Consider the following 22,240-nt stretch of genomic DNA (forward strand, 5'->3'; position numbering starts at 1 on the left):
TGTGAAATACAGTACTGAATGGTTCCTCTCTTAAAAAGCTTAATACCACAGACCTGAGATTTTCATCTTATTTTATCATGGGTTTGTTGTCATTTAAAAATAAAATTTGCTTTACATTTAAAAGACATATGCAGGCTATAGTGCGAATTTATACTAACTAGGCTTGCAATTTGGCCAGGTTAGGATTTTTTTCTTTTTTTCTTTTCTTTTTTTTTTTTTTTTTGCTATCAAAATGAACAGGACAGAAACTATTTGTTTGTTTAGGGGCTACAGAGATGGCTCAACGGTTAAGAGCACTGGCTGCTCTTCCAGAGGACCCAGGTTCAATTTCCAGCACCCACATGGCAGCTCACACCTGTCTGTAACTCCGGATCCAGTTCAGACACCCTCACATGGACTTTTGTGCAGGCACAACACCTGTGAACATGAAATAAAAATAAATTATAAAAATGTATTTAAAAAAGAAACTATTTATTTATATCTGTGTATGTTTCTCAGGAGTCAAACCTAGGGCCTAACATATACTAAACATATATTCTACCACAGAGGTACATCCCTCAGTCCATTTGTAGAAGCTGAGATGAGGTTCTACTTGTTAGCCTATTTCTCTTGGAGTCTAGAATTTCTACTATGAGCATTTTTGCTTAGAAACTCCATGGCTTGTAAACAACCTTAAAACTCTGTGATTTGAACTCTTCCCTAGAAATCTCTACTCTGTGGGCAGAGGAAAACATCATAGCCTGCTTTTATGGTATTGTTTTCTCTTTTTAGGAGTTGTACAAATTCCACTTAGCCATATCCCAGTTGACAGAATACTTGAGGATATGCAGTACAAAACAGGAGGTTTGTGCTTTACTTTGGAAAGACTAGTTAGCTGCTGGCCTTTTCTGTTCGAAAGTGTTTCCTCCTAGACAGCTTTCTGTTCTTTTCCTTAATTCAGCTCTTGAAACTAATCCTCATATTTCACATTGGAACTAATATCTACTGGGAAAATTTTTCATGGAGGTAATTAATACTGCTCTTCAAGGTCGCCTACCGGTGAAGGGCAAAGTGGCCCTGTTCTACCTACTACTCCAATAACAGCAAATATTTGTCTGTGGCCTAAGGCAAGTTGCAAGAACCTTTTGAAGTCCATTTGTTTGGTAGCCAGGGTCTCCCCACCAGGGAAACAGGATTTGAAACTTGTTTTCAGGACATTTGGTTATTCCTGATAAAGTCTGAAAAGAGGAAAGAACATTCTAGTGTTATGTTTGTGTTATAGAAATCTCTCATTATGCACACTCATGTTCAACAAGAGAGCTCATGTAACTGTGGTATTCTGTTTCACTGTAGGTAGGTAGGTAGGTAGGTAGGTAGGTAGATGATAGATAGACAGACAGACAGACAGATACCAACTTTCCCATTTTCACTTTCACCACACTTCTTCATTAGAATACCTTGTAGTCATAATGAAATGGCCAAGGCAAAGAAGAGCCTAAAAGCTTTATTTTGATTATATTGATTGATGAAAGCCTAGGATCTTTAAGCTCAAAAAGTGAAGCATCCTCTGAGAGGTATTGGAGTTTCCCTTTACTCCAGGGAAAAGGATGGCTCTGCTGTTCAGACACTGAGTATGTCTCCTAACACAACAAAGTACAGAGAACAAACTCTGCAACTTGTTCAAAGGAAAACAATCTCAAGTAGAATCCTCAGCCCCTGAGAGAGGAAGGGAGGTGGAGCCTAGAAGGGCAAGCAAGGAAAGAAGAAATGCATTTACGCATGCAAACTGCTAGCACTAAATCAGGTGGATTTTCCCCTTTTGTCTCCTTCCTAACATTCCACAAGTACAATTTCCTAAAAGTTATAGCTCTGATATGGGATTCAGTTTTGGCTCATGAAGAATTATCAGCTACAAGATTCAGCTTCCTGCAGTTTAACACAAAACAAAACAAAACAAAAAAAAAAACAAGCAAATTCCATTAATACAATTGTTTTCACAATTGAGAGTTGAGAAAGGAGAAACAAACATTGCAGGCCTTAGGGTTGCCTCTGCTTACCAATGGTTACCAAGAGGACATTTCCAAGCCTCAGCATAAAAAGGGAAACCCAAATTCTAGTGTCTGAGTTGAGGAAACAAAGAGGGACACGTGGAAGAAAGTCAAGACTACTACAGTCCTTGAGGGTGGGTTACTTGGGGGTGGGGATGGCTAAAAGATGGGTTCAAAGGTTGACTCAGACTTTTGGAGGAATTCCAAGTTGAATATGTATATCCTAAACCTCTCCAAGTATGCAGGGAGCACTTCCAGAAAGTTGTAGTTGAACAATTCTGAGAATTTCTTAAAAGGTGGGAAATAGCTGGTCTTCCCACTATACAAAATCAAAGATTTCATCATTCACAGGCACCAGGCAGAGTGGTTACAAGGATTCTCAAGAGAGCTTTAGTGGTGTAACTAAAGCTAGAAGATTCATTCTACCAAAGGAGATGGTTCAGTGGGTAAGAGTACTTGCTTTGCAAGTGTGGGGATCTGAGTTTGACTCCCCAGCACTCACATAAAAATCAAGGCCAGGCTGCATGTGTGTATAACCCCAGCACTGAGAAAGGAGACACACAGATCCTGGAGCTCACTGGCTACCCAACCTAGTAAATGTGGTGAGCTTTTCCTTCGGTGAGAGAGTGCGCTACAAGGCAGTGATGCAGAGAACAATAGAGGAAAACACCCAAAGTCCTGCCCTATCTAGCACTTACTCAGAAAGAGTTCGTTTATCACAATTAAACTAATTTTATACCACATTTAAGTCTAACCCATCTATGAGAAAGAAGTGCATCAAAATCTACCGAGTAACAACTTAAAATTCACAATGCCTACCCTCTAAGTAAAAACCATCAAGTAAGGAAAAGAGACTCCTTACCAGGAGAAAAGTTAATAGAACCATACCAACAAACACAGCCAGCAGAGTCAGCAGGCAAGGGCATAAAAGCAATTATTGCAAGTATATTCCATGTGTCCAAGAAAACATGAACGTGTTGAAGAGAGCCATGGGATACATGAAAAAGATTCAAAGGGAAGGTCTAGAAATGAAACACATACTATCCAAAATGAAAAAAAAAAAATCACATATGCTTCAAGGCATTAAAAGTAAAAGATGTGGTACAGAAAAAAAGTTTGTCACCAGTAGAAACTACAAAAGAGTGCAGACCAGAGGCAAAAGGAGATTGAGCAAAATAATAAAGCAACATTGAATCGTGGAAGAATACCAGTTCTTCAAAGATTCATGCAATTAGATATAAAGAAACAGATGGCAATGAAGGAATGAGGGAGAAACTTTTCCAAACTGGGTGACAGCTGTCAATCTACAGACCTAAGACGCTCAATGAATCTCAGGAAGAAGAAAAAAAAAAAAAAAAAAAGACAGAATGAGAAAAGCACCAAGGCTGCCAACACGATTCAAGAAAGAAAAGGCAGGCATTTCCAAAAATGGTGCCCATATAATTAGACCTGTAAAACTTAAAACACAAGTCAAACAATCCTCAAGATCTTCAATAGTCGGTTCATACCCCATAAAAGCTGACCTGAAACAGACTATAGGCCCAAATATAAGAGCTTCAATCCATAAAACTTATATAAAAGTTATATGTGACCTAGGGTTGAGCAAAATATTTCATAGATGGAGTATAAGAAGCACCAACTACCAAAGGAAAATATAAAATAAATTTTTCTAAAATGAAAAGGCTTTGCTTATTAAAACACATATGTGTCCTCCTGTGAGAAAGATTTTAAAACCTGATGTCTGAATATGTGTTTACATGTAATAATTCATGAAAATCGTAACTCAAGGAAAGTAACAATATGGGCGAAAGGTTTGGATAGACACTAAGTCAAAGAAATGAGCCAAAACATAAAACAATGCATAACCCAGAAAGCCAATGGAAAACCACAGATTAAAATCACCATGAGATAGTGTCCAGATTCACTGCAAAACTAAGATGGCTGATAAACAAGTGTTGACAAGGATATGTGGCAGCTGAAGCTTCTCATCATGCGCCCATAGCAGAGATACAAACATGCACAACACCCCAGCAGAAGCCTGGCTGTTCCTTACACACAGGTGCTTCGTTCACCACACCACCTAGCAATTCCCCTCTTGGGAAGAGCAATGGCTTCTATCCTCTTTACGACTTCTATGAGATGCTTTAGTGTGCAAACATCCCAAATGCCTCTCGACTAATGGATAAGTGGCTGCTGATATTCCTCTATTTCTTTCTGGTTTCTGTTTCCTGGTCCCATAGTCTCTCTTTAAACCTTTACAAACTGACCCTTATTCCCTCTGAGCTGTCAAAAATAGTCTGCATTCAGCAGGGTGTGGCAGCTCACACCTTTAGTTCTAGGGCCCAGGCCAGCCTTTTTGCATAGTTCCAGGCCCGCCAAGGCTACATAGTGAGACTCTATCTCAAAACAAACAACAACAAATAACTTCTGTATCTAGCCAAACCAGGCAAGGTTTCCACTCCCCCCCCCCCACCCCGCCTTTAGATTTGCATCGGCCATTGTTGCTTTTCCTTTCTGTGCATTTTCACTTCTTTGAGCATCCATTTTTCCTATTACATTACATTCATTCCTGACCCTTATATTTTTTCCTGGCTCTTTTCTTCCTTCTGATCTCTACCCATGGTGACCCTCAAACCTTGGCCTTTGGCTTCTCATTTTGGTTCTGGCATCCACTAACTTGCCTCTCACACTTGGCCCCTCTTCTCCTGACCTCCCTGGCAGCTGCCTCTGTCCTGGTTCTCGTCTTTGTCATGTTAATTCTCCAGAAGGCAGACTCCAGTCCTTTCTCTGCCCTGGTCACCTATTCACTATTCTATAGCCAAAGTTAGCTGAATTTGGACTCCAACAACCTGGTTCAAATGATAGCTGTGCCACTTCCCATACAGGACCTTGAACAAGGTAACATTTTTTTTTTTCAGAGTTCCTTTATCTGAAAGATGAGAATGAATAACACCATTGCCAATACCCTAGGTGTACTTTAAGGGTGAAATGAGATAAAGAAGAATGGAAGCTGTTTATAAACTAGAAACCATTGTCAAGCCTGACTTCGCGTTTTCACAATTACGTATCTGTAGTATATGCTAAGCTTTGCTTGCACAAGCAGATTAAGTCCCTGTGTCCATAGAGCTCATGGCCTAGAAAGGAATACAGACAATTAAACAATTTTTTTAAAAAAGCATAGTAACTTCCAAGTCTGGAAGGAATAATAGACACTTGAAATAGCACACGAGAGGACATCTAAGCTGGACTTGTGATGAAAAGGGACAATGAAGTTAGACTTCCTGAATAGAATGGCATGGGAGATAATATCAGCAAGACAGTATGAGTTGATCAAGTCACAGGGTGGGCGATGGGTGAGGATGACAGAGGGGTGTATTCCAGGTCAGGAACTCCTTTGGAAAGGAGCTTTTTAGGAACAGAATGAGGTTCAGTATGGCAAAGAAGGGCAGGTAAAAACAAGGAGGGCATCTGGGCATTCCCCTCACAGGGCAGGCAACTAGAAGCCCCTGTTGATCCAGGATGTGAGCCAAGTGTGCTCTTAAGAAATGGGTCATTGGCATTGGAGCATTACACAGGTAGACAAACAGAATCTGAGAGGCTTGTCAGTAAGTCCTAGACATGGACTGGCATCCACCAATTGGTCTGTGTCTCAACGAAAGCAAGGTCCCCAGGGAAATGCTATGTGCTAGTCAGTTTCATTTGTTAAGAGTGGTGATATCTTTTCAAGGCATTTCTACATTTGCTACTTTTGTTAAAAAAAAAAAAAATGCTCCCGGCTCCCTTGAGTGCCACAGAAACGTGATCATCACTTCTCCCAAGAGTACAGTCAATCCCAGTCACTATTAGGATAACAAGTAGAGGTCAGATATAGCATATGCAACATTTTCTAATTCCATAGTTTAAATTCATCTTACACCAGGAATGACCAGCTACAAAGTGGAATTAGTGGGGTAAACCCTTAAGGGGGAGGCTGAAATCCTGGGTTCTGGTCCTAACTATCAGCAACTTGCCCTCTGATCTTGTAAATCACTCTGAGCTTGGAAGGACTGGATCATTGATCCTAAGCATTCTTCTACCTTTTGAGTCCTTTAATTCTAAGTGCCGAGCAAAGGAAATGCTAGAATTCCATACTTATTGGGGAATTGGGGACATTTGTTTTCCACCCCATCTCTGTTTTTACTTTGCTCCTCTTTTGTTTCTTGTCGCTCCTTTGGGTCCTGTCTTTCTCCTCCCCTTTGAAGATATTTAAGAGGGGGCCCTTTCGTCACTCAAAAACCGTAAATATGCCCTTGAAACACGCAAAGAGGCTTTTGTGTACTTACAACTGGAGGTTATTATCGGACAAGCAAGTCACTTGAGTGCACGGAATTCCTCTGGCTGCCCCACTGAGAGCTTTATTGGGTTGTGTTGCTCTATCTCAGCAGATAAGACTCTGCCACTTTAAAAGGTGGGCTATCTGATGAAGCAGGGTGCCTAATGCTTCAGGAGTGTAAGCAAAAGGATTCTGGAGCTGCCCAGAAGTCAGACATACTTCTCCAAGACAAGTAGGTGCTTCGCTTAAAGTGTTACAGTCAAGGACAAATGTTCTAAAATTAAACCAACCAGCTGTCCGACTGCAGACGCCCACATGTCAGTTTTGCTATCCTCTCCTTATCTAGCCTTAAAGGAATTCCTGCTCTCTGCAAGGCTTCTGAAAAGCCTGAAACTTCACAGACTTTCCAGGAGGAACTCTGGCCATAAAGGCAGAAGCTGTTATGGGCATCCTAGAGCACATCTCCTCCTCTCAGAGCGTGTGTGTGTGTGTTCTTTGCATTTTTCAGTTGGATGTCCTTTGATGATGGCAGCAACTGGCTTCGGATGTCAAGGGGATGTAGCTTTCCTTGTTGACATTAAAGAATATTAAAGACTGTGTGTGTGGATGGAGAGATGGCTCCTGGACAGTGTGGCTCTTTCAAAGGGCCCAAATTCAGCTCCAAGCATCTACCATATCAGGCTGCTCCAGGGGAATCTGACATTTCTGGCCTTCACAGGTGTCCATACTCATAGGCATGTATATACCCACATACACATGATTAAAAATAAGATGAATCTTCTTTTAAAAAAAAAAAAAAAAGGAAGAAAACAAGCTGGGCAGTGGTGGTGCAGGCCTTTAATCCCAGCACTTGGGAGGCAGAGGCAGGCTGATCTCTGAGTTCGAGGTCAGCCTGTTTTACAGAGCTAGTTCTAGGACAGCCAAGGCTACACTACACAAAGAAACCCTGATTCAAAACAAACAAAAATCATTTGTTTTTCATGTCTTTTTTATTTACTAACTGCAACCATGCATACAGCTTTATTATAAAACTTTCAACTGAGTGTGATGGCATATGTCTGTAATCCCATCTCTTGGAAAGCTGAAGAAGGAAGACAACTGTAACTCACAGCCAGTCTGAGCTACATAATAAAACCTTATCCTGCAAAGCCAAAAACCTACCATCACTACCACCACCACAACAAACAAAACAATGACAAAACACTTTTCAATATGTCATTTATAGCAATTCATATAGGAAAATAAGGTATTAGTCCACACACAGTTTTATAACTATATTTTATGAAAGTCAAATTGCCTTGAGTTTCACCCTTTATTTTTTAGCCAGGATGGATGACAAAGACAAGGTTCACCCTCACTTGAAACAACTAAATGCCAGAAAAGATTTGTGAGACAACAGTTTCAAAGCACTGGGACATTGGGCAGGAGAAGACAATGATGCTTGGATCCAGTCCCCAGATACTTCTCTTACTTTAGAGAAAGTAACTGGGTACCAATGCAGAAAGGACGAACATAGATGGAGCTGGAGGATTCTTGGAGTTAAGAACTTATGAGAAATAAAAAAGAACTGTGAGACCCTGATAAAGTCAAAGCAACTAGACCTCATCAGGATGGAGTGCCTGTAGTTGAAAGCTTTTATATGTTTTGCCTGGTCCTGCAGCCACTTACAAAATAACACTCCCTGGTTTAATATTAATTATAATTGTTTGGCCAATGGCTCAGGCATATTACTGACTAGCTCTTACAATTATATTAACCCATATTTACTAATCTGTGAATGGCTTACTGGTGATGTTATGGCATCTTACCCCTTTGGCAGCTCCTTGACTCTGCCGTCTTTTTCTTTGTAACTCTGTTTGGATTTCCCACCTAGCTATATTCTGCCTGGCCATTGGTCAAAACAGCTTTATTCATCAACCAATAAAAGCAACACATATTCACAGCATACAGACGGACATCCCACATCAAGTTCCAGAAAGGAAGTAGGCTTTCCAAAGGTTGCTCTCAAATGTCCAGCTGAGTATTGATCAACATATATGGAATAAAACTGCCACTGGGTGTGGTGGCTTGCACCTATAATCCTAACACTTGGGACACAGAGACTGAGGCAGGATGATTGACCTGAGTTCAAGGCCAGCTTGGGTTATTTAGTGAGTTTCAGGGTAGCTTGTGCTATAGAGTAAGATACTGCTACAATGCTACTACTCATCACAATCATAATCATAATAAAATTAAATTCAAAACCAAAAACTACAGAAAGCATCCTCCCCATAAAAGGAAAGAGGAAATAGTTCCCATAGGTCACCCAGGCTATACAGAACCAGCACGGATCTTGTAATGCATTACAGACTAATTAGAGGGTGTTGTCGCCTCTTCAGAGAAGCAGACTGTGCCTGATACTGTCTCAGTGTTCTATGGCTGTGAATAGATATCATGACCAATGCAACTTGTAAAAGTCAGCATTTTATTGGGAGCTTGCTTACAGTTTCAGAGGTGAGTCCATGGCCATCACAGTGGGGAGCATGGCGGCAGGAGGGCAGGCATGGCACTGGAGCAGTAGCTGAGAGCCACATCCTGATATGGAGGCAGAGACGGATGGCAGGGGAAGCAGGAGGAGTGAGGGAGGAAGGGGGAGAGAGAGAGAGAGAGAGAGAGAGAGAGAGAGAGAGAGAGAGAGAGAGAGAGAGAGAAAGAGAGAGAGAGAGAGAGGTACTGGAACTGGGCCAGGTCTGGGCTTTTGAAACTTCAACGCCTACTCCCTAATGATACACCTCCTCCAGTAAGGCCACACCTGCTAATCCTTCCTAAACAGTCCACCAGCTGGGAACTAAACATTTAAATACATGAGCCTCCGGGGCCATTCTCATTCAAATCACAACATACACTAACAAGTATATTGGGTTTACCTAACAAAACTTAAAACTAAGCCTCGAAAGGATCCAGCTCCTGTCAACTAATTTGATTGCATCCCAGGATAAAGGTCAAGACTGCCAAATTATCCAGCACCTAACAAAGTAAGCTTCACAGTATCTTGCAGCCAATCAACACTTGCAAAGAAACAAAAAGTCAATACACAGTGGGAGGAAAAACCACACCCATGGAAAAGATGATGAAAAGCCAATGTCTCTTGTTGCTGAGGTGAAGGACATTCTGGCTGGTATTGGAAGACACCACAGAAGACAAGACTGGTAATTATGATCCAATAAACAACAAAGGGGGGAAAGACCCAGAAAAAGAAGTGAAGTATCAATGAGCTGTGAGAAAACTTCAAAGCAACTTAAAACAAGCATAGTTGAAATTCACACAAGAAAGAGAAATGGAGAGAAAAAAAAGAAATGATGGCTGGCATTTTTTGTTAGAATATAACCATAAACTCACAGATCAAAGAAGTACAACTAAATACACGAAAACACAAGAAAAATACCCAAAGGCATATCATAACCAAATTGCCAATGGTAAAAAGAAAAACTTAAAATCAGCCAGAGCAAAACATAGCACAGTGTGAGGAGAGGAACAAATGTGGGAATGACAAGGCTTCTGCCTTAATCAAAGCCAGTAAGAAGACGATGAAGATGGAATCTAAAGAATGGGGTGAAAACGATTACCACTATACCCAGCAACACTTTCTTTCAAAGTGAAGATGGAATGGAGACTTTTTAAGACCTAGAAAGGCCTCCCTTGCCCGACAAAAGATCATCACCAGCCAATTTGTACTTCCAGGAAATGTTAAAGGGCTCTCTTCAGATAAGAAAACTGATACCAGATCAGTATCTACAGCTACAAAAAGGAGAAAATATCATCAAAAATGGAAAATGTGAATATGCATAAAAATCTGTTTTTCTTATTTTTAAATTTTCCTTAAAGAGGTCTGTCTTTTTAAAGCAGAGGTAACAATGATATATTTTGGAGGTTATACTATATGGAGAACCAAAATGCAAAACAGCTGCACAAAAGATTAGGGGAGGAGAATAGGAATATACTGGACACAAGTGTCAATAAGTGTGAAGTTACATCAGACAGTATGTTCTCTGATCCCAAGAGAGTTCAATTTAAACAACAACAACAACAACAACAAGATATCTGGGAAGACCCAATATATTTGGAAACTAACATAGTTTTGAATAACTCATAGGTCAAAGAAGAAATCCAAAGAATTTTTGCCCTGAGTGAAAATGAAGCAGCAGCAGGTCAAAGCTGGCGGGTGTAACACAGAAGCCCTTAGGAGTCGTCTCACAGCAGCAAGCTCAGGTTCTATGCTAAGAAATAGGTGTGAGAAGAGCAAGTGGGAAGCAAAGAACAGAAGCGGGAAGGAAGGAAAGGGAAAACAGTGGCCAACTCGATGGAGACAAAAACTGCTTCTTTGAGAACATGAACTTCAGATTCCACTAAGGAAGAAATGCAACTATGATCCCAAAGCATCCTTGCTCCACAAATAAGAAAACACACCAAAGATCTCATATTTGTATATTTGAGAGATTACTCATTGCCACCTCATTCTTTTCCTTATAAATACAAAAAAAAAAAAAAATCACAGGTGGTGCCTTTAATCCCAGCACTCAGGAGGCAGAGGCATCCTTGTGAGCTTGAGGCCAGCCTGGTCTACAGAGCAAGTTCCAGGACAGCCAGGATGACACAGAGAAACCCTGTCTTGAGAGATGGGGAGATGGAGGGAGTCAGGCAAGACCAGGGATTGGATAGGAGAGGATCCAAGATTCATTCAGAAGGGCAGATATTTTTAAATTTTTCATTTTCTTTGCCCCATTGATTTTTACTTTTGGAAGTTAGGAAAATACCAAATACGTCCACATTTCACTTACAATGTTGTTCATTGTATTTGGTTACATGGAGAAGGAAACAGCCTCATTGCCCAACAATAGCAGCCTAGTTAAATAAATTATGTCATCCATACAATGGCATGCTAAGCAGGTTTTTTTTTTTTTTTAAACTGTGTGGCAATGTTTCTTACTCTCTCTTCTGCATCAGAATTAGCTAGAGGGTCCACTGAAACACAGAGTGCTCAAGACAAGCTTGTAGGGTCCCTGATTTAGTTGACCTGAGATAGAGCTCAAGAATTTGCTTTTCTAAAAAATTCCCCAAGCATGCTGTAGGTCCAAGGACTACCCTTTCTGAACTACTGCTGTAGAGGCAGATTTCTTGAATTGGAAGAGTACTCACCAATCGTACAGAACTGTTGGCAATCTATACAGGAGTTTAGGGAGAAAGACATTATTAAATTCATATTCCTGGCTGTCTGTGGCAAACACATAGGGTGGGAACTTAACTGCCTTCTAAGGTATGAACGGAACTTCTCTGTAAAGAGCAGAATGTCAGTAAAACACAGTAAAAATCACTTAATTTAAGGAGAAAGAATCACGAGGCACCGGGCATCAGCCCTAACAGGCTGGAAGAATGCTTCGTCTTCATCAGTGTACTTGTTGGGAGTGTGTGTTCAGGAGCAACTGGAGGCAGATCAATGATGGATCAACCCCCAGGCACCTCCTGCTCTCCATGGGGACCAAACAAGAGGCTTCTGGGAGATGGACGGCTTCCACAGTGCCTTACTTCTCTTCTATAGTGGCACACAGGCTGCTTCTGGGTGGGACCCAAGGCCACCTGCCAGGACTTTGCAGCATCTGGATTGGCATACTTTTTGTTTCCTGATGTAGGCTAGATCCCCTTCCCAGAGTATCAGATTAAGGCGTCTCCTCTGGGGGGGGGGAGGGATAAAGATTTCATGGTTTAAATTCCCGTTGGCTTTTGTGTCGATGGCACTCTGCTGTCTCCTTCCCGGCATGCAGCCTCAGGGGTCATGATGTCCCTTCCCTGCTGATACCAGCGTGCCAACTGCGGTGTCATGCACACCCAGCACAGAGCCACCATTCAGCCTCCCTGGGCTGGTCTCAGGAAGCAAAAGGGCCTCTAAGTTTCCCCAAACCTTGACTGATCTTCCTCCCCTTGTGTTGGTGTTGAGAGGGGTGGGGAGGGAGAGGCAGTCAGGGTAAATGGCAAGAATGTGAAGGGTAAACATGTGACCGGAACAAAGTGCAAACAAGCTGCCACCAATGTCCAGGAAAAGGAAGGGTGGGCAGACAGCGCATGAAGCATAGTAGCTTCTCAGTGGGCATTGCTTGGTTAGCACTGAGCTGTGTCTATGCCTGCATGAAAAGCTAAAAGAAACTCCAGGGTCTCCTTTACCCATGATGGCTCCAGCTTTTTGGGAGTTTTGTTTGCTAAGTGTCTCAAAAATATGAAATATGTTCTGATTTTTGTCTTTAAGAAGCAAACTCATAGAGCCGAGCGTTGGTGGCACTCGCCTTTAATCGCAGCACTCAGAAGGTGGAGGCAGGCGGATCTCTGTGAGTTCGAGGGCAGCCTGGTCTCCAGAGCGAGTGCCAGGATAGGCTCCAAAGCTACACAGAGAAACCCTGTCTCGAAAAACAAAAACAAAAACAAAAACAAACAAACAAACAAAAGAAACAAACTCATGATTTCTATGATGACTATCAACTATGTGACATAGTATTTGTTGGGAAACTTGATTCTTTGCTGTGTCATTTCCCAGCAACTTTACATGTGGGTAAGAATGGACTGGAATATATTTAAGATTGCATGTGTCTAGGTTTGAGGTATTTAGAAATGCATGCACTGGTTAGTTAATAATGCAGCCATTCTTTATTACTTCTGTGCCAACTTCTTGCCTCTCCCGCTTTAGTGCTGTGAAATTTAGTGCAGGTCTATGTGGGGACTCCTTACAGAGAGAGGGTGCTACAATCTCACCATTACTCAGGTGCAAATGGGAGTTTTGTAATTCATTAGATATTTACCAAAAATGCATTAAACACCTACAAAGTGCCAGGATGGTACCTGTGATGCTGGGACTACCCCCAGGAAGTTTTCACTCTCCCCTGGGAAGACAACAGATCAAAAAGAGCTATAAGTAGACTGTCGGGTACTAAAGTACTGTTTACTGTTAGTACCATAAGTATTGTCAGGTACTAAGCACAGGTACTATAAGTACTGTTTACTGTTAGTACCATAAGTAGACTGTCAGGTACTAAGCTTAGGCATTATAAGTACTAAGGACCAAAATCAGGCAGGGCCATTGAAGACTATTTTATTCTGAAGAAATTGGGTCTTTGGCAGGGCAGGGAGGATGGTTGAGGTAGAGTGGGAGGTAATTCAGTCTTCTCTTTTACACTAGCTACTGTATAGAGGCCAAGTGTATACCGAGGCCCTTGAAGGCAGTGTTGTAGCTGATCAAGAGCAGTGCTATCCTCAAAGGCATGGTGGTGAGTCCTCCACAGCTGATCCCTGCCTTTTCCTGCTTTTGCTATAAAACACATTTTTTGGGGTGGGGTGGGGAGTGATACAGGGTTCCTCTGTGTAGACCTGGCTGTCCTGGAACTTGCTCTGTAGATACCCAGGTTGGCCTTGAACTAGGTGATCCACCTGCCTCTGCCTCCTGAGCACTGGGATTAAAGGCAAATGACACTATGCCTGGCCATTTCTTCTTTCTTTCTTTCTTTCTTTCTTTCTTTCTTTCTTTCTTTCTGTGTCTGTCTGTCTGTCTGTCTGTCTGTCTGTCTCTCTCTCTCTCTCTCTCTCTCTCCCTTTCTTTCTTTTAAGTTTTACAATATTTATTTCTTTTATGCATGTGAGTGTTTTGCTCTCATGTATATGTGTGCCCCACACATGTGTCTGGTGCTTGTGGAGTGCCGAAAAGAGCACTGGATTCCCTGAAACTGGAGATTTGAATGTTTGTGAGCCACCATGTGGGTGTTGAGAACTAAACCCGGGTCCTTTACAAGAGCCACAAATACTCCTAACTGCTGCACCATCTCTCCAACCCCCTAAAACCCATTTCTAAAATGAAAATTTTATATCTAAAGCAGCCTTAAGAAAAAGTTATTTTTCAAAAAGAAAAAGAGAAGGAACAAGTGACAGCAGCACTGACGATATAGAGAGAGAGCTTCCTGGAAGGTGAGCATGCGCAATGACCCTTGGCCTCATCAAAAACAAATAAAAAAAATATTGTTCTATAAAGTCACTTGAAAACATTTTCCCTAAGCAGTAGTTTTTCCAAAGCCTACATTTGATAATTATTTTTGTACGACTTAGTTATCAAAATATTTGTTATGTACTATTATTAAGAGTTTTTAGCTGGGCAATGATGGTGCATACCTTTAATCCCAGCACTCGGGAGGCAGAGGCAGGCGGATCTCTGTGAGTTCAAGACCAGCCTGGTCTACAAGAGCTAGTTCCAGGACAGGCTCTCCAAAGCTACACAGGGAAACCCTGTCTTGAAACAAAACAAAACAAAAACAAAAAAAGTTTTTAAGTTCTCACAGCCCAAAAAATACTCAAGAATCTCAACATGCACAATGCTCAAGATTGCTTACGTTTTATTTGTCTTTATAAAACTTGTGTAATAAACATGCTTTTTAAATACTATTCATGCAATAATACTTCAAAATCTTTTTTTCTCAATTTTTTATTTAAATTAGAAACAAGATTATTTTACTTGTCAATCCCAGTTCCCTCTCCCTCCCCTCCTCCCCTGCACACCCACCCCCCACCTAGAACCCTACCTATCAATACCCTTTCTGCTCCCCAGGGAGGGTGAGGTCTTCCATAGGGGGTCTTCAGAGTCTGTCATATCCTTTGGGGTAGGGCCTAGGCCCACCCCCCTCACCCCACCCCCACCCCCGTGTTTCTAGGCTGAGGGAGTATTCCTCTATGTGAAATGGGCTCCCAAAGTCCATTCCTATCCTAGGGATAAGTACTGATCTACTACAAGAGGCTGCATATGTTTCCAAGGCCTCCTCACTGACACCCACATTCATGGGGTCTGGATCAGTTCCATGCTGGTTTCCCAGTGATCAGTCTGGAGGCCAAGAGCGCCCACTTGTTCAGGTCAGCTGTTTCTGTGGGTTTCACCAGCCTGGTCTTGTCCACTTTGCTCATCACTTCTCCTTCTCTGCAACTGGATTCCAGTTCAGTTCAGTGTTTAGCTGTGGGTGTCGGCTTCTACTTCCATCAGCTGCTGGATGAAGGCTCTAGGATGGCATATAAGTTAGTCATCAATCTCATTATCAGGGGAGGGCATTTAAGGTAGCCTCTCCACTGTTGCTTAGATTGTTAGTTGGTGTCATCTTTGTAGATATCCAGACCTTTCCCTAGTGCCTGATTTCTCTGTAAACCTTAAATGTCTCCCTCTATTATGGTATCTCTTTTCTTGTCTTCTTCTTTTCTTCCCCTGACTCAACCTTTCTGCTCCCTCATGTCCTCCTCACCCCTCCTCTTCTCCCCTTCTCATTCTCCTAGCTCCCTCCCCCCTCCTCCCGTGCTCCCAATTTTCTCAGGAGATCTTGTCCCTTTTCCCTTCTCTGGAGGACCATGTATGTCTCTTAGAGTCCTCCTTGTTGCCTAGGTTCTCTGGTGGTGTGGATTATAAGCTGCTGCTCCTTTGCTCTATGTCTAGAATCCATATATGAGTGAGTAATACCATGTTTGTCTTTTTGTGACTGGGTTACCTCGCTCAGAATGGTTTCTTCTAGTTCCATCCATTGGCCTGCGAATTTCAAGATTCCATTGGTTTTTCCCCCCTGCTGAGTAGTACTCCATTGTGTAAATGTACCACATTTTCTCTATCCATTCTTCAGTTCAGATCTAGGTTGTGTCCAGGTTTTGGCTGTTACAAATAATGCTGCTATGAACATAGTTGAACAGATATCCTTGTTGTATGAATGTGCTTCTTTTGGGTATATGCCTAAGAGTGGAATTGCTGGATTTGTGGTAGACTGATTCCCATTTTTTTTAGGAGTCGCCATACTGATTTCCAAAGTGGCTGTACAAGTTGGCACTCCCACCAGCAGTGGAGCAGTGTTCCCCTTTCTCCACATCCTCTCCAGCATAAACTGTCATTGGTGTTTTGATTTTGGCCATTCTGACAGGAGTAAGATGGTGTCTCAGAGTTGTTTTGATTTGCATTTCCCTGATGGCTGAGGATGTTGAACACTTTCTTATGTGTCTTTTAGCCATTTTAGATTCCTCTATTGAGAATTGTCTATTCAGTTCTGTACCCCACTTTTTAATTGGATTATTTGTTGTTTTGGAGACTAGCTTCTTGAGTTCTTTTAAATTTTGGAGATCAGGCCTCTGTCGGATGTGGGGTTGGTGAATATCTTTTCCCAGTCTGTGGGCTGCCTTTTTGTCTTGCTGACTGTGCCCTTTGCCTTACAGAAGCTTCTCAGTTTCAGTTCTGACTCATGTCAGAAATCAATCTGCCCTCAAGGGCAGCACATTCACTGTCTGTAGGGATGTTCTTCTTTAAAGTGCCATAAATGTGGAATTCAGTTCCAGATAAGGAAAATCACAAATATTTGTAGAATAGCAATAATGGCCCCAATTGTTAATCAATTAGTCTTTGAAAGGGTTAAATCTCACTCAGAAACACAAGCTCCTGGATGTTGCATGGCTTTATAGCTGCTTCTAACTGGTCCTCCTGTTTGACCTTTGACTATTTTGCTATTTATTTAGTGAAGTGGTAGGCATCCATCAAACCCACGGCCTCCCCTGTGCTACCCACACGCCCTTATTCTTTACAGGTACAATCTATGCCCTGGGAAGTGATGTCATCTTTTCAGAACATGCAAAGATATCTTTTTAGAACATGCAATGACTCAGATGGGTTATCTGGCCACACACCCACCATTGGCTACCTGCAGTGCAAGACACCCCACCGAAGCCTCAAAGCCTCCCTCTCTGCATGTCAGTCTGCCATTTGTTTCCTGCTTGCTCAGCCCCTCTGACCTTGTTCACTGGTCTCCAGACACACTTATCTTGTTGGTTTGCTTTTGGTTTTGTTTTGACACAGGATGTCCCTATGTTGTCCTGGCTGGTCTTGAACTCTTGGCTCATATAATCCTATATGCCTCCATGCCTGGCTTATTGTTCTTCCTGGAATAAGTCAAGCTTGGCTCTGCTACAAGGCCTTGAAGCTTGCTGTTCCTTCTGCTCAGAATGCTCTTCCAGGTGACCTCTGCGCGGCCACCTTCATCTTAAGATCCACGTACCTGTGGGTTACTCACTGTGTAATTCTGTATCCCAACAGGAGGCACACCTGTTCCTTAGAATAACAGGGTGGCCCTTCTCCAGGTGTGATCAAGGTCTAAAAGCCTCAGGTTATCTTATCAGTCACAGATAACCAAAGGGATAAATCAAACTGGGACTACAGTGGGCAAATAGTCCAGGGCTTGCACACAGCCTGTACACACATGGTGTTTTCTTCTCTTTACAGGTTATTTTCAGAGCTCTGTCACCACCATATGACACAGAAAACCCTTACAGTGCCAAAGTTCAGGAGCAGCTGAAGATCACCAACCTCCGTGTGCAGCTGCTCAAGAGACAGCCCTGCCCTTGTCAGGGAAATGACTTGAATGCAAAGCCTCAACACTTTACACACTATGCAATCTATGACTTCATTGTCAAGGGCAGCTGCTTCTGCAATGGCCACGCTGATCAGTGTGTACCAGTTGATGGCTTCAGACCTGTCAAGGCCCCAGGAGCATTCCATGTGGTAGGTAACAAGAAACAAAACAAAACAAAAAACCTAGAAGTTATGTTCAGCTTTGGGGACTATGGTCTAAGTTCCCTGAGCTGATATCTGCCTAACAGTGTTTATTTCCTCCTTGGTATCCACCCCTCCCATTCCCTACTCAACCCACAAAGTACTATTAACTTCTTTTTGAATCTTCAATTTTGGAATTACAGTCAAGTGTGATAACTGGATTCCTTGGGAATTATCCATGGCAGTTATTTTGTGCCATGACATTTGGATCTGAAGTGTAACGTGAGCAATATTGAAAAGTTGGCATGGTCATATTCACAGCATTATCACACACAAGCCACCTTTGGCTACGGTAAATAGGGACCACTGTTGAGATTATGGAGCGAGGAAAACAAGATCTTTGCTTCAATGTCTGGTGGCTTTTCTGTCCAGTAGGACAAATAGCAATTCCCTGTGAGAAGCAGCCTAAACACCCTTCACGGGAAGGCAGAGCTAACCTCTCTTACTTCCGTGTTCTCAGAACACAGACAAATGTCTTATATCCATTTCTCTGCAAATGTCCTTGAGTTCTCCCTCAACGCTGCCCATTGCCCTTTGAGAGTGTAACTTCCTGCCACCAGGGGATGTGTTTTCAGGATATTCATATCCTCAGGAACCAGCAGGTTACCTGAGCTACAAGCAGGTGCACAGTAAGTGAATACAGAACACAGAAGATTTAAAAGAAAAATATCAGCATTGGTTGTCTTCCATATCCACCAAAACAGGAAAGGTCTCAGACATCAAGAACTTCAGAACTATGGGTAGAGATTATAAAGAAAAAAAAATAAGTAGGAAAACACTCTAACTCTTTAAAAAAAAAAAAAAACATTTTTCTTTACCTTTGTGAAATTAATTTTTAGCTAGCATAGAATTTCATTGTGATATTTTCACACTTTCATGCCATTATACTTTGGGCTTATTCAGCCCCTACCCTCCCTTCTCCCCCTCCCCAGCTCTTGCTGTCTGTCTCTCCTCCCCAGAAGTCCCTTTCATGTCACATTCAGTCAATTTACACTCTCTTTAGAACTTTTTCTTCCCAAATAGTACTATTTTTGCTGTCCTGTCCTACACACACACACACACACACACACACACACACACACACACACACACGTGCATATGTATATGCATACATATGTAAATCTAAACCTAGATTCTGCACATGAGAGAAGATATGTGCTATCTTTATGAGTGTGGCTTACTTTATTTAACAAAGTGATCTTCTATCTACTTTCTTGTGAATGTCATGATCTCATCCTTTACAGCCCAATGTAATTCTACAAAGTCTGTGCATCTCATTACCCAGCCAACTGCTGACAGTCTTCCAGGCTGGTCTCCTGGCTAGTCACATCCTACATGCACTCAATTCTATACTTTTACACATCCCCAAGCAAAGCAAAAGAAGTAACAGCAGCAAAGATAAACAAAATGGAAGACATTTACATTAAGAAGGTGTGAGTAACTTGGGCCTGGTGGTGTACACTTGTAATCCCAGCACTCAGGAGACTGAGTCAGGAATACTGAAAGTTTAGGGTCAGCCTGGGCTACATATTGAGACCTTGTCTCAAAACGAAACAGAGTGTCTGTAGGACATCACATAAAGGGTAGATTCTACAGTTTCTTCTTTATCCTGGTCCTGATGCAGGACGGACCATGCACTGTTTACCCAGCAGTATACTGAATGTTAATAGGGCTGAGTTGCTAGGGTAACTCAGATGAACAAGAGAGTGGCCAGAGAGTAACAGAAATGATTACCTCTGCAAGTGAGTTTAGTGCTCCCCAAATTAAAAAAAAGAAAGAAAGAAGTGCAGCTATCACATAGCCAGTGGTTTCTAGTTTCTAGGCACTGAAAGGCCTTTGAAATAATACTGCTGCAAATAGAGTGGAATGATTTTGTGTATGTCAGTTAATTTTGTTTCGGTTTGGTTCAAATTCAAATGACCGAGTTACTCCAGACACAGGTAACTGCTCCAGCAGGGATGCCCAACATTTTGGCTTCCCTCAGCCAAATGTTGTCATCTACAAAGGTCATACTTGAGACCTGCACAAACAAGTCACATGACAGGAAAATAAAAGTTCATAATGTTATGAGTACCTTTTTGACTTGTGTGCTGGACCACATTTATAGGTATAGCAGAATGCGGGCTACCTGTGGGCTACATGGTGGACATCTGTCAACCAGAAAGCTCATGTGAGAGAGAGTGCTCGCACATCTTGGTACGTTATGGAAAGGTGCATGGGCCTTTTGTTCCCTCGGCTGTCTTGTCCTCCAAGACATGCAGGACTACTTCCCAGCAGAGTCCTGAGCAAAAGCCTTGAGGCCCCCAGCACATGGCACAGAAAGGCTACTCAATTAGTATCTGTGGAATGAATGACTTTTTAAACAATGATCACCCCTTACCAACAAGACTAAGTTGCCAGAGCAGAGCAGAGCATTCGTGTGCATGTATTTGAAAGCAGTTATTTCTTTTTATTTTAAATAGGTCATTGGCTGTAAAGATTTAGTAATCCCAAGGATCCTGGCCCTGTCTTTAAAACCAGAAAAATCCATAACTACTTGACACTGAAATGGTTGGACACACGCTTGAATGTGATTTTATTTTATTTTCTGGATTTGTGAACAGTTGATGGTATAGGCCGAGTGTCACTTTCCTGAAATATTTGGGATTTTTGGATAGTTCACATATACACAATAAGATTATCCTGGGAATGGAGTCTGAATTCAAACATGAAATTCATTTATGTTTAATGTGGACCTTATGCACAGAGTGTGAAGATAAATGTATATAACAGTTACAGTGCATCCATGTTTAGGCTATGACCCATCACATAGGTCAAGTGTGTAATTTTGTACTTGTGCCATTTTAGCGATGCCCAGAAAGTCCTGGATTTGGGATTTCAGGATGTTGGATTAGGGGTGTTTAAATTGCTTTAAATTTGGAAATTGGGGCTCAGGAAATGGCTCAGTTGGCAAAATGTTTGCTGAGTAAGCATGTGAGCTTGAGTTTTAATCCCTAGAATCCACGTAAGAAGCCAGGCATGGCAGCACACAACTGTAACAGGGAGGAGTTGAGGCAGGTAGTTCTCTCTAGCCAGGCAGCCTAGCCCCAGGATCGAGGAGAGCCTGTCTGAAAACTAAGGTTGAATGAGGAAGACATCCAATATTGATCTCTGGCCTCCACATACTTGCACATACATGAGCACACAGGAATACTTACACCACACACATACAAATCCTAAATCTGGGCATGGTTGCCTCTTTTGACTTGCTGAGTTCTTATTCTTAGAAAGAACAATCCTTGACCTCAGTGGCACATACAATGGTCAAATGTCATTCCATGTGTGCACGATTGTCAACACTATTTATTTATGAATTTGACTTTTAACAGCTGGATTAATAACTTATGACTTCAGAGTGGTGTTGGGCCGCTTAAGAAATGCTATTCTTTTATCGGTCACTTCATCATAGGTATGTTCATATAAGTGTGACTCTTTGCAGCACATCATTTTTTTTTCTCTTTAGGAGTAGCTCTTGACTTGTAGTTCCTGAAACAACATTGCCCACATTTCCCAGTAGCCTTTGCAAAGTGCAAATCTTTAGACTCTATTCCAGAGTGACTGAATAGGGAACCCTTAAGTCTGTTGAGCAAGTCTTCCAGGTGATCAGGGTACTTCAGTCTGAGGTGACTGGTTTAAAAACTATGATTTGTGTACAGCAAACCATGATCCTAGGAGTAACTATAACAAACTGATTTTCTAGACTAGAATTCTTTTTATTAAGATTTTTAAAATTAGGGTTTCTTTTTCATTTTATGTGTATGAATGTTTGGCCTGCATAAATCCACATGAATTGCCTGTTGGATCCCCTGACTGGTGTTCCAGATGGCTGCAAGCCACCATGTGGATGCTAATTAAAAAGTATGATGTCTCAGGCTTGGTGATACATACCTGTGCTCCCAGGCCTCAGGATCCTGAGGCAGAAGGATTCCAAGTTTGAGGCCAGGCTGGCCTATATCCTGAATGCTGTCTCAGGGAACCGAACATAAACCATAATGGCCGATGTCCAGGCTAGGGTAAACACTACTTTCTTTTCTGTTCTTACCCCATGGCCTGATCTCAGCCACCTCTACTGCTTTTCCCACATACACTTCTTCCCAGTTACAACAAAAACAAATCAAAGCTTGTGTGCTACTAGCATGTTTACAAGGCTAGGGGTTTGTGGCTCAAGAAACTGTACTTTGACTCCAGCCTGCTGAGAGCCCAGAAACTATGTGAGTGGAAGAACCCATGGTT

At 42.0% G+C, this 22,240-nt stretch overlaps 1 protein-coding gene across 2 annotated transcripts in view; it reads left to right on the plus strand.

The window, feature by feature from the left end:
• The window catches only part of Ntn4 (netrin 4), a 102,446-nt gene that overhangs the window by 22,573 nt on the left and 57,633 nt on the right, over positions 1-22,240 (plus strand). For both annotated transcript variants that reach the window (XM_027392640.2, XM_027392639.2), the window contains exon 3: positions 17,639-17,917. In XM_027392640.2, coding sequence (XP_027248441.1) covers positions 17,639-17,917 — 279 coding nt within the window. The remainder of the gene's footprint in view (positions 1-17,638; positions 17,918-22,240) is intronic.

The sequence above is a fragment of the Cricetulus griseus genome, assembly GCF_003668045.3.
Source record: "Cricetulus griseus strain 17A/GY chromosome 1 unlocalized genomic scaffold, alternate assembly CriGri-PICRH-1.0 chr1_0, whole genome shotgun sequence".
Lineage (NCBI taxonomy): Eukaryota > Metazoa > Chordata > Mammalia > Rodentia > Cricetidae > Cricetulus > Cricetulus griseus.